The sequence below is a fragment of the Brassica napus genome, chromosome A5 (assembly GCF_020379485.1).
Source record: "Brassica napus cultivar Da-Ae chromosome A5, Da-Ae, whole genome shotgun sequence".
NCBI classification, from domain to species: domain Eukaryota; kingdom Viridiplantae; phylum Streptophyta; class Magnoliopsida; order Brassicales; family Brassicaceae; genus Brassica; species Brassica napus.
The window spans coordinates 17,846,814-17,862,771 of record NC_063438.1 but is presented as its reverse complement, the minus strand read 5'-3'; the positions used below and the strand labels follow the sequence as shown (position 1 = coordinate 17,862,771).

Sequence of the window (15,958 nt, the reverse complement as noted above, 5' to 3'; positions counted from 1 at the left end):
TCACGAGTGTCTGGTTAACAAGCTGTATGTGTCACGAGTGTTGGTTGTGTCACTCTTCTCTCTTGCTCTATATAAAGAATTGTAATGCATTTCATTGTTTTCACTCTACTCTCATCATCTAAAGTTTTCATAAAGCATTGTCACTCTTCTCTCTTCCTCACGAGTGTAGGTTGTGTCATATAATAAATTGTTTTCACTCTACTATGTCTTGAAAAACACAAGTTACAAAGTCTTCTCTTCCACCACAAAATAAAATTCTATGGCTTCATCTTCTCATAACAGTTTTGAGGGAGTAGATGATTTTGATCAATATTTTGATCAATATTGCAATCAATATTTTGATCAAACGTTCGAGGATTTGTGCATAAATCATGATAATCAAGAAGATACAAGGAAGAAAAGAAAAAAAAAACGAGTCCACATTGAAAGAAATCGTGAAGAAGGCAATGTACGTTTATGGAATGATTATTTCAGCGAAACTCCAAAATATCCTCAAAATCTATTCCGACGACGATCTAAAATGAACAAACCATTGTTCCTGCGTATTGTTAATCGACTCTCCAATGAAGTTGAATTCTTTCGACAAAAGAAAGATGCTCTCGGAAGGTCTAGTCTCTCTCCACTTCAAAAGTATACAGCAGCCATTCGTATCTTGGCATATGGTAGTGCGGCTGATGCTGTTGACGAATACCTCCAACTCGGTGAAACTACTACTCAGTCATGTGTGGAACATTTTGTGGAAGGAATAATTAATTTATTCGGCGATGAGTACCTAAGAAGACCAACACCCGCTGATCTTTAACGTCTACTTCAAGTTGGTGAGTTCCGTGGATTTCCCGGGATGATAGGAAGCATCGATTGTATGCATTGGGAGTGGAAGAATTGTCCCACCGCTTGGAAAGGGCAATATACACAGGGTTCAAGAAAACCCACAATTGTTTTAGAGGCGGTTGCTTCGTATGATCTATGGATATGGCATGCGTTTTTTGGACCTCCAGATACCTTAAATGATATCAATGTTCTTGAACGCTCACCTGTTTTTGATGATATAATAAAAGGTCAAGCTCCGCAAGTCACTTTCTCTGTCAATGGAAGAGAGTATCATTTGGCTTACTATCTCACCGATGGTATTTATCCGAAATTTGCAATTTTTATCCAATCTATTTCAATGCCACTAGTGCTGAAAGCGGTTTTATTTGCTCAACATCAAGAAGCTGTCCGAAAAGATGTCGAGCGTGCTTTTGGAGTCTTGCAAGCTCGATTTGCCATTGTTAAAAACCCCGCGCTTTTTTGGGATAAAACCAAAATTGGGAAGATTATGAGAACATGTATCATACTCCATAATATGATAGTAGAAGACGAACGAGATGGATATACTCTATTTAATGTTTTAGAGTTCCAACAAGGAGAAGAAACCGGAAGTTCACATGTCGATCTCGATTATTCTACGGATATGCCTACAAATATCGCCAATATGCTGGGTGTTCGAACAAGAATTCGTGATAGTCAAATTCATCAACAACTCAAAGCTGATTTGGTTGAACATTTATGGAGTAAATTTGGACGTGACGAAGACAACAACTAAGTTTGGAATGTTTCTTTCTAATTATTCTCGTTTATTTTAGTAATCCTTGTTTAAAAAAAATTAAAATGTTTAAAATGTTCTATTTTATTATGTTTTATTTAATAAATAAATTTTCTCTTCAAAAAAAAAAAATTATTAAGAACCCCTATTTAAGAAACTACCATTGGAGCACACATTTTTTATAGTTTCTTATCTAAAGTTTTTAAGTGCAAAAAGGTACAATCAATTAATTAAAAAAGCATTAAGAAAAACTCATTTGGGGTAATAGGGTTAAAGTTGCTCTTATCTTCTATCAAATGTAATTTATAATGTTTAATAAAAAAAAAATTTATTGTGTTTTTTATTATTAAACCTAAAATAAATAATTCTAAAATAAATAAATTTAATGTAAATAATAACGATAAAGACACGTTATTAAAAAATATTTAATTGCATACAGAAAAATGCTATAATATATAACAATAAGATAGCAATGCAAAAAACCGTTATCTAATGTGTTTGACATACTATGATGGGCGATGATACAACGCTTCATAAACCTATCGTATCGTTAGATAGCGTTTTCCGTCCGCTAAGAAAAACTTTTTTTTTTCTTGTAGTGATTCTCTGCAACTAGTGTAGATTGGCAGATTTGTATCATCTAACGTTTCATAAAACTTTTTGAATCCAAGTTAGGTTCTTCAACACTACCAACCATAGCCGGTCCTAAGAACTAAAAGACTAGAAACAAAGGAAAAAATTGGCCACTTTTTGGAAAGAAAAAAAAAGCAAAAAATAAATAAGTTGAAATGGCATCTGAGAGAATCGACCCAAAATTGTTTGACATAGCTAAGATTATTGATTGCAGCTAGACTAATGAATACTTACTAATTTGTGGCCGGAAAAAAAAAGGATAGAAGCACATGCTTCCTTTGATTCTACCAAAGACCGACACTGCTACCAACTTCATTTTCTATTGTTTAGTTTCTAAAATTGCATTTATAACCATATCATAAACTCTATCATGATCTACCGTTTGCTCATTCTGATGGTAACTATTTTCATTATGCAAATGATTCGGTTCTTCACAATTACCAACATCTTAAAAATTGATAATACTATTAATATCTTCATTCCCAACATAAATCTTTCCATGTTTAAATCAAATGTAGTAATGTGGTGTAAATATTCTATTTACTAAATGGTTTAATACAATTTCACCATAGGTATATTTTTGTATTTTTGCACTTTCCGACAAGGACAAAACATCTTACCGGTTTCTTGGGTGATCAGTGTATTACCAGTCTGTACATGAATATCTCTAGACCGTCAGGAAATTCATTTGTCTCTCTCCCATCATATCTTTGTGTATATACATTCAACTTTATAACTCGTAAATATTGCCATCAACGGACATTTTCTATCTTTTTTGTTCTGTGAGTTATCTTTTTCTTGTTTGTATGTTTTATTATCAATAGAAATGTCATATATATACAAAATTTTTGTCCTTGGTAGATAGGAATATAAAAATTAATAACAAAATTGTTTTACAAGTCCTTTTAATCCATATAAAATTTAATTTACGACAAAATATGTTACATATAGCACACTAAAAACACGTTTCAACCTACAATATTATTTTTTACCCGTTCATTTTTATTTTAATGAATTGTAAAACATTTCGTCATAAATTATTTGTTACTTTACAATGATTTTATGACAACTATTTCATAGTCGTTATTTTATCGTAAGTTACATGCGATTTACGACGAATACCTTTTCTCGTAAACTTACATCGAATTTACGACGATCGTCTTTTGTTGTAACTTTCTAATTATCTCGTACTCAATTTACGATAGCCAAAGTTGACATAAATTTTCGTTACTTTAGGCATGTTTTCTTATCGTGAGATGCTTTCAAGATTATGCCTTAATTTGTGTTTTTATACCATATTTTGTAAAAAATGCTAAAATTATGAAATATTAGAAAAAAGTCAGATGTCTTTTGCTCGAAGTAGACAAAGTAAAGTCTTCCACGAATTTTAACAATTTTTTATCCAAACGTCTCATGTTTTGATCCCTCGAATAAAATGAAATGTCAACTCCATCATATTCTAGATCGACATGTATGAAATGCAATTGCCACATCCTGAGTGTTATGAACAGTTTGAACCAACGATGACCACAGCCACACATGCTAATTCCTTGATCATTGTCATTGTTTTTTTTTTCTTCTTTTTTTTTGCATCAAACGACTATTCTATTACTCAAGATTGAGGTGGTCTGGGTAACCATACCAGAATAGAACAACCAACAAAACAAATGGGTCTATGAAAAGAACGAACATTCCTAGCTAGCGAATCAACAATCTCATTTTGCGCCTTTGGAAAGTAAATAATCTTGAAGTCCAAACTTCTGACATGTCGAGTGCTGAATCATGCTTTTCATTGCCCATCTCAACGCTTCTACTTCAGAATGTAGAGCTGTCTCTCACCTCCTTAAGTTCCTTGTCCCCATAACCGGAATCTTCCCCATGCTATCTTTCCAGATCCATCCAATTCCGCTAAAATGATCAGTGGAAGTTCATGATCCATCCACCATACAAATATTCTCCAAGTTTAAGGCTTGAGTTTCTTCAACAATTTGTGCCTGTGGAGATACATGTATTGCATCCTTTGTATTGTACCAAGTTTGGCACTCACTCTCTGCATATCGAACCAATTCTAGTGGATCTCTGTCTGTACTTCTAAAGAGCTTATCATTCCTAATTTTCTAAATGTACTAAATTATCCAAGGATAATGGTCTCTGTCTTCGGCTGACGGCATAATATTATTTTCCACCAAAATAAATAATCCATATTGGTATAGATACTTGAAGTAGAAAATGTTTGAGAACTTGACAGTGTTATAAGAACTAACCAGAGAAGATTGTATTTCCTGGTAAAACACTTTAGGCCAGAATAAATGAAAAACAACTAACACCCAAATATAAATTCACATGACACCTCGTTCATACTAAACTCATGTATCGTATATATAAAAGTTTCACCAGAAAATAGGTTTTATCACAACATAATATCAAAACTAGATTTTGACCCGCGCACCCGCGCGGGTGTATTTTTCAAAAATATTTTGCTACTTGTTTTTTATGTTAATATTAGTGCTTGAAAAAAAACAAAATCTGAAGAACGAAACCGATCTTGATCTGAAAGTGTAATACCAAACCTGAACCAAAATTGATAGCAAAATATTTTGAAAAATATGTTAATATTTAATCTGCGCGCCTGCGCGGATGTATATTTTGAAAAATATGTTGATATTTGTTTTTCATGTAATTATTAGGGTTTGGCAAAATGAATCCGAGGAACAGAACCGATACCGATCCGAAAATATAGTACCAAACCCGAACATAAATTGATTAAATATTCAAATTATTCAAAGTTTTGTTATTTACAGATCCAAATCTGATCTGAACCGAAGTATTCGGATACCCGAATTTATCTAAAAATATATTTATATACTTATATATATTAATTATTTTTAGATTTAACGTATATAAAACATCAAGAATGATACTTTTAAATTGGTTTAAATACTTGAAAATATATATAGATAGTCAAAAGTAAATATCTGAAATAGTTAAGGTATACTCAAATCACCACAAATACTTAAAATAATTATTGATTTTGTATCAAAAAATTTTAAATCAAGCCAATTGATATGTTAAGCTTAGGTATTCTGACATATGTTATTTAAATTTATAGAAAATATATTATTTTATTTATAGATTTTGATAAATTTAAAATATATAATGATTTAAAACTTTAAAAATAATTTAAATGGATCCAAACTCGAACCAAACCCGCAAAGGTCTGAATCACACTCAAACCAAAATCTAGAAACATCCTAATAGGATTGAAATCTTTGACCCCGGAAATCCGAAACGCAAATCGATCAGAACCAAACTCGTATGGGTAACCAAAAGCCCATCCCTAGTCATTATTATGTATCTTATATTGTCATCATATAATTAATCGTATTTTATATGTACCATCATATAAATAATTACATATATTATATTTTTTAAACTTAATATGAAATATAAAAACCATAATTTGAGTTAGTATTTCAAATTGGGCTTTGTATTGTATTTTTCTTATATATATGTTGACAACATTTTTTATAATGGTTATTGAAAAATAGTTTAGTAAAAATTCATTTTTGAATATATGTATATTTTTCAATCAATTTATGATATAAATCAATTTTGAATTATTATTTTGATTTGAAATATGTATATAAAGTTTAAATTTTGTTTTATGGTTAGTTTAGAAAAAACAGTTTTAGGCAATTAGATTGACTCATTTTAAAACTGGCTCAAATAGATAGTTTCTTATAATATGATGGACTTTCAATTTTTCTTAATAACATAAGTCCATTACTTTTTTGCTTAATAATACTATCCTTATTTTCAAACAAAAGTAATGGTTATTGAAAAATAGTTTAGTAAAATTTCATTTTTGAATATATGTATATTTTTCAATTAATTTATGATATAAATCAATTTTAAATTATTATTTTGATTTGAAATATGTATATAAAGTTTAAATTTTGTTTTATGGTTAGTTTAGAAAAAAAAGTTTAAATGATTTGACTCATTTTAAAACTGACCCAAATAGATAGTTTCTTATAATATGATGGACTTTCAATTTTTCTTAATAACATAAGCCCATTGTTTTTTTGCTTAATACTACTATCTTCATTTCCAAACAAAAGTAATATTTTTTTAAAAGACTACAATCCATGTTACCAAACATTCTTATTTTTTAAACTCATATACATGTTTCCAAACAATCTCATTTTGTACTTCAGTTTTAATAAGATAGATATCCTTGTAGAATAGAATATTAGTCTATTACCTTAAGTTTATCACAACGACACAAAATATCAGTCTTGAAGATATCAATGCCACCTAAACCATTAATAAAACAAAATTATCAATCAAAGAAATAAAAAAAAATTCATCAATTATGCCAACATGATCTACTCACTCCGTTTTGATATGATCCATGTTTTATAAAAAGATTGTTTCAAAAATACATATTACATTTTCAATACATTCTTTATTAGATAATAATAATAGTAAATTGTAAATTAAAAAAGGTTAATTATGTTTCTTAATTTTTAATTGGTTAAATATTATAAAATAGTTAATCACAAAATAATACTTTTATAATCAAAATTTAAAATTTATTGTTTTAATTTGTGTAAAAATTCCAAAATATATCTTTTTAAAATGCAACATTTAGAACTATTAAGAGTGATAATCATTAATACTACTCAACATGCAATAAAAATGCCTAACTATCTCAAAATAACTTATCATTCAAGATTTCATGAAAAGACACATCATCATGCAAACTCACTGCACCAAAATATTTTTGTATAAATTAAGACTTTCACAGAAGGGTATAGTAAATTTCACTGAGACATCACTTACAAATTATTTGTTTTTCTTTCTATTAAAACATCTCTAAAATATAGTTTGAAGTAAAAGAGCTTTAACTTTACTCCATTTTCACTTTATAATAGAGTAAAAATGAGTTTATTCATTTATTTTTTTGTTCATTATCTTATAATTTACTCTATACAATGTTTTAACATTTTAAGAGTGGTATGATTAAAATTTCTTTATTGAATTGGTTGAAATACATAGTTGAAAATAAAAACTGAAAATACAAAGAGGAAAATTAAAGATGGTATGAAGGAGTGCATGAAACTTGTAAATGAGGGCTCACTAAAATTCACTATGCCTTTTACATAAGTCTTGATCGGTAATTTATAAAAGCAAGTTTGGTGAAGTGAGTTTGCATGGATGATGAAATGTCTTTGAGTTTTTTTTGTCGGTTTTTTTTTTTTTTTTTGATAATCAATCGTCGGTTTTATTTTTGTTGGCTCTGTTTTAGATTTTTAGGTGACTAGTGTTCTTGAAATGGTAAAGTGTCCTTGTAGGATGAGTTGGAAGCTTTTGAGTCCAAAAAAGAGTGTAAAGATAAAATTCTGTAACGCTCTATGGTAATTACGTAGAGTACATATATTCAACAAAAAAAATTACGTAGAGTACCATGTCTTTCATATTTTCGAATATTTTTGTTTATTTGTTTTCCTAAAAAAATCAGCTGATTTAGTTGAATGAGGCGCAGCACTCGTGGTTCCAACTCCGAAACCAGTTGCGGAAAGGCTGTATAACCGTGGCAATTCGTGGCTAAAACACAATTTTGCCCCTTAACCAATTTGTCGCAAAGAGTATTCAGAGCTGGGCAAAGAGGTCATTTCCACGGTAATAGACACCTAAACCAGAAGAATCCAAGAAAACCAGCAGCTTACGCATCTGGTTTTAGCAGCAGTGTTGTCTGTGTTTTGTTTCTTTATAATCAACCCTTCGGTCACTCACTATCTTTCATCTGTAAATTCACAAACTTCATAGCTTAAATCCAAAAACTCAAAAACAAAGCATACAGAAGAAAAGAGAGCGTCTTCTCCTGAATTATTCAGTCGCTTTCGAGATGAATTCTACAAGCAAGGCATGGTCGGTGGCAGCAAGTATTGGAGTTGTGGAGACACTAAAAGATCAATTAGGCGTTTGTCGGTGGAACTACGTCCTCCGTTCAATGAATCAACATCTTCGGAATAACATCAGATCCATTTCTCAGACCAGAAATGTTTCCTCCTCCTCATCGTCAGCCGCCACCGCATCCTTCGGTAAAACGAAGCAGGCTGAGGAGCCGCTCAGGATGGTCATGTACTTGAGCTGTTGGGGTCCAAACTAGGTTTCAAGAAACCTATTTGATGGATGGTTTGGTCCAAGCCTATAATATAAGAGTAGAGATGCAAAAAGATGGTTAATTGTATTACCCCCATCTTACTTGTATATAACAATGTTCTTAAGCCTTAAAGGCTAAGTTACTCAATCTGAATAGACTTAAAAATCATTTACGGAACTAATTTGTTGTTACTCTACTTACTGCAACTAATCAAAACTATGACTAAAAATCCTCCTAATCTTCACACATAATAATAACTAGATTTTGACCCGCGCAGGCGCGCGGGTGTATATTTTGAAAAATATGTTGATATTTGTTTTTCATGTAATTATTAGGATTTGGAAAAATGAATCCGAGGAACATAACCGATACCGATCCAAAGATATAGTACCAAACCCAAACATAAATTGATTAAATATTCTAATTATTCAAAATTTTGTTATTTAGAGAACCGAATCTGATCCGAACCGAAGTATTTGGGTATCCGAATTTATCTAAAAATAGATTTATATACTTATATATATTAATTATTTTTAGATTTAACGTATATAAAACATCAAAAATGATACTTTTAAATTGGTTTAAATACTTGAAAATATATATAGATAGTCAAAAGTAAATATCTGAAATAGTTAAAGTATACTCAAATCACCAAAAATACTTAAAATAATTATTGATTTCGTATCCAAAATTTTAAATCAAGCCAATTGATATGTTAAGCTTAAGTATTATGACATATGTTATTCAAATTTATACGTAATATATTATTTTATTTATACATTTTGAGAAATTTAAAATATATAATGATTTAAGACTTTAAAAATAATTTAAATTAGTTATCCAAACCCAAACCAAACCCGCAAAGATCCAAATCGAACTCAAACCAAAATTTAGAAACATTCTAATAAGGCTGAAATCTTTGACCCCGAAAACTCAAAATACAAACCGATCAGAACTAAACCCGTATGGGTATCCAAAAGCCTATCCCTAGTCATTATTATATATCGTATTTTATCATCATATAATTAATCGTATTTTATATGTACCATCATATAAGTAATCATATAATTAATAGTATTTTATACATACCATCATATAAATAATTACATATATTATATTTTTAAAACTTAATATGAAATATGAAAACCATAATTTGAGTTGGTATTTCAAATTGGGCTTTGTATTATATTTTTCTTATATATATTGACAATATATTTTTATAATGGTTATTGAAAAATAGTTTAGTAAAAATCCATTTTTGAATATATGTATATTTTTGAATCAATTTTTGATATAAATCAAATTTGAATTATTATTTTGATTTGAAATATGTATATAAAGTTTAAATTTTGTTTTATGGTTAGTTTAGAAAAAAAAAATTTAGGGAATTAGATTGACCCATTTTGGTATATTTTAAAAGTGGCCTAGATAACTTTCAATTTTAAAAAAAAACATAAACCCATTACTTTTTTTTCTTAATACTACTATCCTTGTTTTCAAATAAAAATATTTTTTTTTAAAAGACTGCAATCCATGTTTCCAAACACTCCAAATTTTTAAAAGTCCTATTCAAGTCTCCAAACACTCCAATTTTGTACTTGAGTTTTAATAAGATAGATATATGATTCGTTAAATTAGACTTGTTAATCCCAGTTTACATGACACATTTTCTTGTATCTATTATTTTCATCAACTAATTTGGTCGCCGGAGAAAATTAAGTGCTCTGCTTTCAGTTTAGAAGAATGAATATTACAAAAACACAGAAGTTATTGAAAATTTAGGTATCAGAGGATTTTGATATGGATTAAACTGAAAGTTAACGCCATATAAGTGAGGCATGGATATTTCCTTCAGAAGCGAGTGAGAACATTCAGAGAGGTTCTCTAAGAATCCACCTTGTGAATATTGATAACAAATGTAGAAAATGCTCAAAGAGCTTTATTTAAACAGAAATAGAGATAGCTTATTAAGCTTTATTGAACAAGAAAGTAAAGAGAGTAGAAGAGATTTAAGTTGTCACCAAGATCTAAATGATTCTGAAATGATATTCATAAAGATAAGGTTTTGGCTGCACAAACCGCAGCCTTGGTTGCGTTCAATGTAGGATTCTTACATCATATATATTGGTCTAGAAAACCCTAAGTACATGGGTTAATGAGGCTTCTTAGTGGATATAAGTTAGGCTTGTATGTGGGCTTCAATATCCTCCCGCAAACTTGGCATCGGGTGGTGAAGCAAGCAGCTGAGCCAAGTTTGAAGATGCACATGGAGCTGGCTTTGAAAGGAGCATGAGTAGTTGAAGATCCATGGAAGGTAGGTAGATGACTCTATTCAGCTTGGAGAATAGACATAAGTGTGAGAACATCTTCAGGTTCTTTTGACCTATTTGTCTCACAACAAGTTGGGGATTTTTCTTTGGGAAGTTTACTAGAATGTTACATATTTTAGGTGTATTGACTAGAATGATACAGATCTTTTTTTTATTACTAGAATATTTTCGATACCAAGCGTACCCTTTTTTTACGTTATGAGAAAAACGTATTTACGAGAATGCCATTACTTTTCGCTGCCACGTAGGCAAAAAACCGGCGCCACGGAAGAATTCGCGTCCGTATTTTCATTAAGTCAGCTGTTAAGCGATAGATACGTAGTTACGGCCGATTTATCTTTACGTTACGGCTGACTTAATACATACGACTGACTTAAGAGAAAGTGGCTGACTTAAAACTATAAGTCAGCTTGCCGATACAACTGATTTACAGAAATCCGGCTGAGTTATGTGACCACGGCTGACTTAATGATACAAATGACGGCTGACTTATACATCGGCGGTTTGATTTCTGGAAAATTTGGCTGAGTCGTGGTTAAGAAACGGCTGAGAAACTTTTTTTCAGCTGAGTAAAGGAACATGGATGGGCTGGGTTATTGAAGCCACAGCTGAGTTATGGGATGCTGTTACGACTGGGTTTGTATTAGTCAGCCGTTAAAGCATGGATAAACAGTAAACTCAGCTGCTTTGCGGCTGACGTATGAGCGAAAGATTAATTACTAGAATGTTCTCGTTTGATGGCTGATTTACGTAACGATACGGCTGACATATGGTTGTTCATCCTTATTGCGGCTGACTTACTGTCAAAAGATTAATTACTAGAATGTTTCCATGTATCGGCTGACAAAGTGTAAACATGATGGCTGACTTATTTTGGCTGAGTTACTGATTTGTTTGTCGGCTGATTAACCGATGTTCCATGTCATCTGCCATGTCATCAACTCGGATTTGACATGTCATCACTAACGGTCGCCCAATTTACAACTGAGTTACGAGACCTTTCAGTTGTCTTCTTCATCTTATTTTTGAATGATTACACAGCCTTTCTTTTCTTCTTCATCATCTCAGTTATCTATCCTCTTCATCTTTCTCATATGGTAATGGATCCCGTTATTATTGTTTCCGGTAAATGGATTATGAAAAAACGATATGTATTCAACGTCGACAGTAGAGGGTGTAGAGTTCTTCATTTAGGTGAGAAAACTAAACTTGAAGATTTCACAAAGTCTGTCATCGACGATTACGGTTTGAATGATTTGAAGGTTCATATTCTGCTTAGCTACATGTTTTCGAATAAAACATTGAAAACAATGGCGCACAACACTCCACCAGTTTACGTGTCCAACACTCGACAATTGCAATGTTTTCTAAGCTTAAAGAAAAGCGAACAACTACGTCTCTGTGTGGAGATTACAGAGAAAAAGGATGACAGCTCAGACGTAGAAGCTTCAGAAGAAGAAGCTTCAGAAGAAGAAGCTTCAGAAGAAGACGCTTCAGAAGAAGAAGCTTTAGAAGAAGAAGCTTTAGAAGTTGAGTCTATAGAGAATGGGAGTTACGATGGTTGCAGTTTGGAGGATGAACAAGATGAAATTGAGAATGACTGCTTTAGTAACGTTGAAATACACGACGTAGCCGGAGAAGATGAAATAGGCAAAGAAAACGAAGAAGATGATGAATTTGAAAGTCGATTTGATATGTTCGATGACTCGGACGGTGCGTCATCTGAAGATGATAACTTCAGCACATACGGTGAGTCTCCTATCGAAGAAGACGAAGATTCACCAACGCTACCTTCCAAGAAGAGATATCAGAACTTCTTGATGAGCGAATCTAAAGGGAATCTGGAGGTTTTGAAGTTGGAGATGTCGTCGTTAGACCTTGCGGTAGGACAACGATACTTGACTAAAAAGCATTTGAAGAGACGACTGAAACTTTTTACAGTGAGGCATCAATTTGATTTTGATGTAGAAATATCAAACCTGACAACATACGTTGTTAAGTGTTGGGTTGATGGATGTACATGGAGAGTTCGTGCATCTACCGAAGGATTGTCCCCGCAGTTTTATATTCGTATTTACGACTCGGATCATGCATGTTCTGTAACTGAGCGTTCTAATCGATCTCGAAATGCAACACCGGATATTTTAGGAGAGTTGTACAAGAACTTTCTCGGCGACGTTGGTCCGGCCGTTCGCCCTGAGAGTGTCGGAATAGCTATCACTAAGCAGTTTGGTGTAAAGGTAATTATGTTACAACGGCTGATTATGGTAGAGTATAGGCTGGGTTATTTTATGTTAGAAATGGCTGAGTTACAAAACTATGGTTGAGTTATGTTTACGTTGTGACCGTCTTAATGATATGATGTGGCTGAGTTATGTAAATTGTTTTTTCATAAGAGCGATTATGATATGATGTTGCTGAGTTATGGTAGAGTATGCTGGTTTTATGTTAGAAATGGCTGAGTTACAAAACTATGGTTGAGTTATGTTTACGTTGTGACCGTCTTAATGATATGATGTGGCTGAGTTATGTAAATTGTTTTTTCATGTGAGCAGATGGAATATTGGAAATCACACCGGACGCTTAAATGTGCAAGGGAAATCGATGAGGGCACACCTGAGTGTGGTTTTGAACTCTTGCCTTCTTACTTATACATGATAAGAAGGGCAAATCCGAATACAGTTACGCGTCTTCAAATCGATGAGCTTGGAAGATTCATGTATGTGTTTCTTGCGTTTGGTGCGAGCGTTAATGGGTTTCCTTTCATGCGCAAAGTTGTTGTCGTCGACGGTACGTTTCTTAATGGTAAATATAAAGGGACGCTACTCACAGCACTAGCTCAGGATGGTAACTTTCAGATTTTTCCAATAGCCTTCGCAGTGGTTGACACTGAAAATGATGATTCGTGGAATTGGTTTTTTACGCAACTAAAAGTGTTGATTCCTGACCAGGAGGGTCTTGCGATAATATCAGATAGGCATAACTCGATAGGGAAAGCAATTACAAATGTGTATCCGTTAGCTGCTCGTGGAATATGCACCTATCATTTGTATAAAAACATATTGGGACGGTACAAAGGAAAAGATGTATTTCGGCTGGTGAAGAAAGCGGCGAGATGTTTTAGAATGTCTGACTTTGATATGATTTTCGAGGAGATTGAAGCACTTAATCCTGATCTCCACGGCTACCTCGAAAGAGCTGATGTCAGACTGTGGACACGTGTTTATTTCCCGGGCGAGAGGTACAATTTGATGACTACGAACATAGCGGAATCAATGAACAGAGCATTATCGCATGCTAGAGGTCTTAACATTGTTCGAATATTGGAATCGATACGGGTTATGATGACCAGATGGTTTGCTGAACGAAGAGTGGATGCCAGATCGCAGTCAACCACACTCACGCGCGGTGTGGAGAAACTATTACAAGTAAGTCAGTCGTAACAGTAAAATAAGTCAGTCTTTAAATCTAATAAGTCAGTCGTTATATTGCATAAGCCAGCTTTATAAATAATAAGTAAGCCGTTTCACGAATATTGGGTTTTGTTAATAGGGACGTGTAAGTGCCTCCCGGGATTGGACGGTTCAAAGGATTGATGACCATCACACTGAAGTTAAATATGGCGCTGCTGGCGAGTCTTTGAATGTTGTTAATTTGGTTGAGCGAAAGTGCACATGTCGGCGTTTCGATGTCGAGAAAATACCATGTGTACACGCAATCGCAGCTGCAGAGGAAAGAAATGTTTCTCGTATATCACTGTGCAGTCCTTACTATAAAAGCACTTATTTAGCTAGCGCATACGCTGAATCGGTCATGCCGGTTGACTCAGCGCTACCTGCTCCAGATAACGTGGCTAACGTACAGTGCTTTCCACCATTTATTCGTCAACAACCGGGAAGACCTAAAAAAAATAGGATGAAATCTGCTTTAGAAGTTGCACTTGCAAAAAAACGTCTTAGGAAAGAGCACATATGTTCTCGTTGCAGTCAAAGTGGACATAATGCGAGAACTTGTCCGATATAAGCAATTGCTTTTCATGTTGTTTTGTAATACGGCTGGGTTTTGTGTTGTAATACGGCTGGGTTTTGTGTTGTAATACGGCTGGATTTTATTTTCATTGATTTGCAAAACGGCTGGATTATTAATTGTAATACGGCTGGGTTTTGTTTTGTAATACGGCTGTTTTGTGTTGTAATACGGCTGGGTTTTTTGTTTTAATACGGCTGGGTTAATGTTTTTCAAATTTTGTATTGTGGTTGGGTTTTTATTTTCATTGATTTGCACTACGGCTGGATTATTACTTGACCAATATAATCAAGTCTTGTATTGGCATTTTCGACTAGCCCGCTTCCCATTACTCAAGAGAGACACAGACATCGAAAAACGAAATGTCCGTACTTAATTGCCCTACGTTACGTAATAGCCCCTACGTAATTATTGATTTTAAAGTGGAATACGAAAGTAGCGAATTAAATTAAGAGAAATTAATCTTTATTGGCTGAGATAATGTTACTCACACGCCTAATAATTGTCGTGATTTCTAATGTCAGCTCTTTTATTCAAACGCAGTTGAAAAAAACTTCCCCGCTAGAAACACGAAACGTCGCGAAGTCAACTAAGGCTGAGTTATTGTAATACACGGCTGAGTTATGGATTAAATTCCCGCTCAAAATAAGAAATAAGAAACGCCGCGATACGAAACTACAACCGTTAACTGCAGATAAATAAGGTACTTCTCAAACAATTACACATCTTCAACTCTCTATCTTTTACACAACTGTCCTCTCAGAGAAAATGGAATATTTCCCTCTGCTTGAATTGCCTGAAGATCTTCAGGCAATGGTGGTTGAACGTGTGGCCCGTAACTCCTTCCAAGATCTCTACCGCCTCAGAGCATCGTCCAGGTCGATGAAGGCGTTAGCAGAGATGCGTAGGGTATACCATTATTTCGATGTGTTATCCTTTCCCTGGGGTCTCATTATGCCATCTCAGTTGTTGAAAACTTGCTACGCTGAGAACAATCCAAGCACAATTTATGTAAAGGGTGTACAGTTTTTCTACTCATACGATGAGCAAGATTATGGCCTTTCTCTCCTCAAGCGTGCAGCAGATGCAGGATATGAGCGTGCAGTGTATACACACGCTATGACTCAAGCAATCTTTTACGGTGATGCGCAGTATTTTCGGAGAATTCCAAGAGCAACTGTTGACAGGGTCGGGAAACTTGTTCGAGATGCGAAA

At 33.3% G+C, this 15,958-nt stretch overlaps 2 protein-coding genes across 2 annotated transcripts; both read left to right on the top strand.

Annotated features, from left to right (window-relative positions):
• The first annotated feature begins 8,054 nt into the window (after positions 1–8,054).
• LOC125608724 lies at positions 8,055–8,568 on the top strand. Its single transcript, XM_048779183.1, has one exon. It carries the CDS (start codon positions 8,130–8,132, stop codon positions 8,391–8,393), a length of 264 nt encoding a protein of 87 aa, XP_048635140.1. The 5' UTR covers positions 8,055–8,129; the 3' UTR covers positions 8,394–8,568.
• Positions 8,569–12,411: 3,843 nt separating this feature from the next.
• LOC125608633 lies at positions 12,412–14,740 on the top strand. The gene is made up of 3 exons (XM_048779066.1): positions 12,412–12,957; positions 13,273–14,145; positions 14,270–14,740. Exons 1-3 carry the CDS (start codon positions 12,412–12,414, stop codon positions 14,738–14,740), a joined length of 1,890 nt encoding a protein of 629 aa, XP_048635023.1.
• The last annotated feature ends 1,218 nt before the right edge of the window (positions 14,741–15,958 follow it).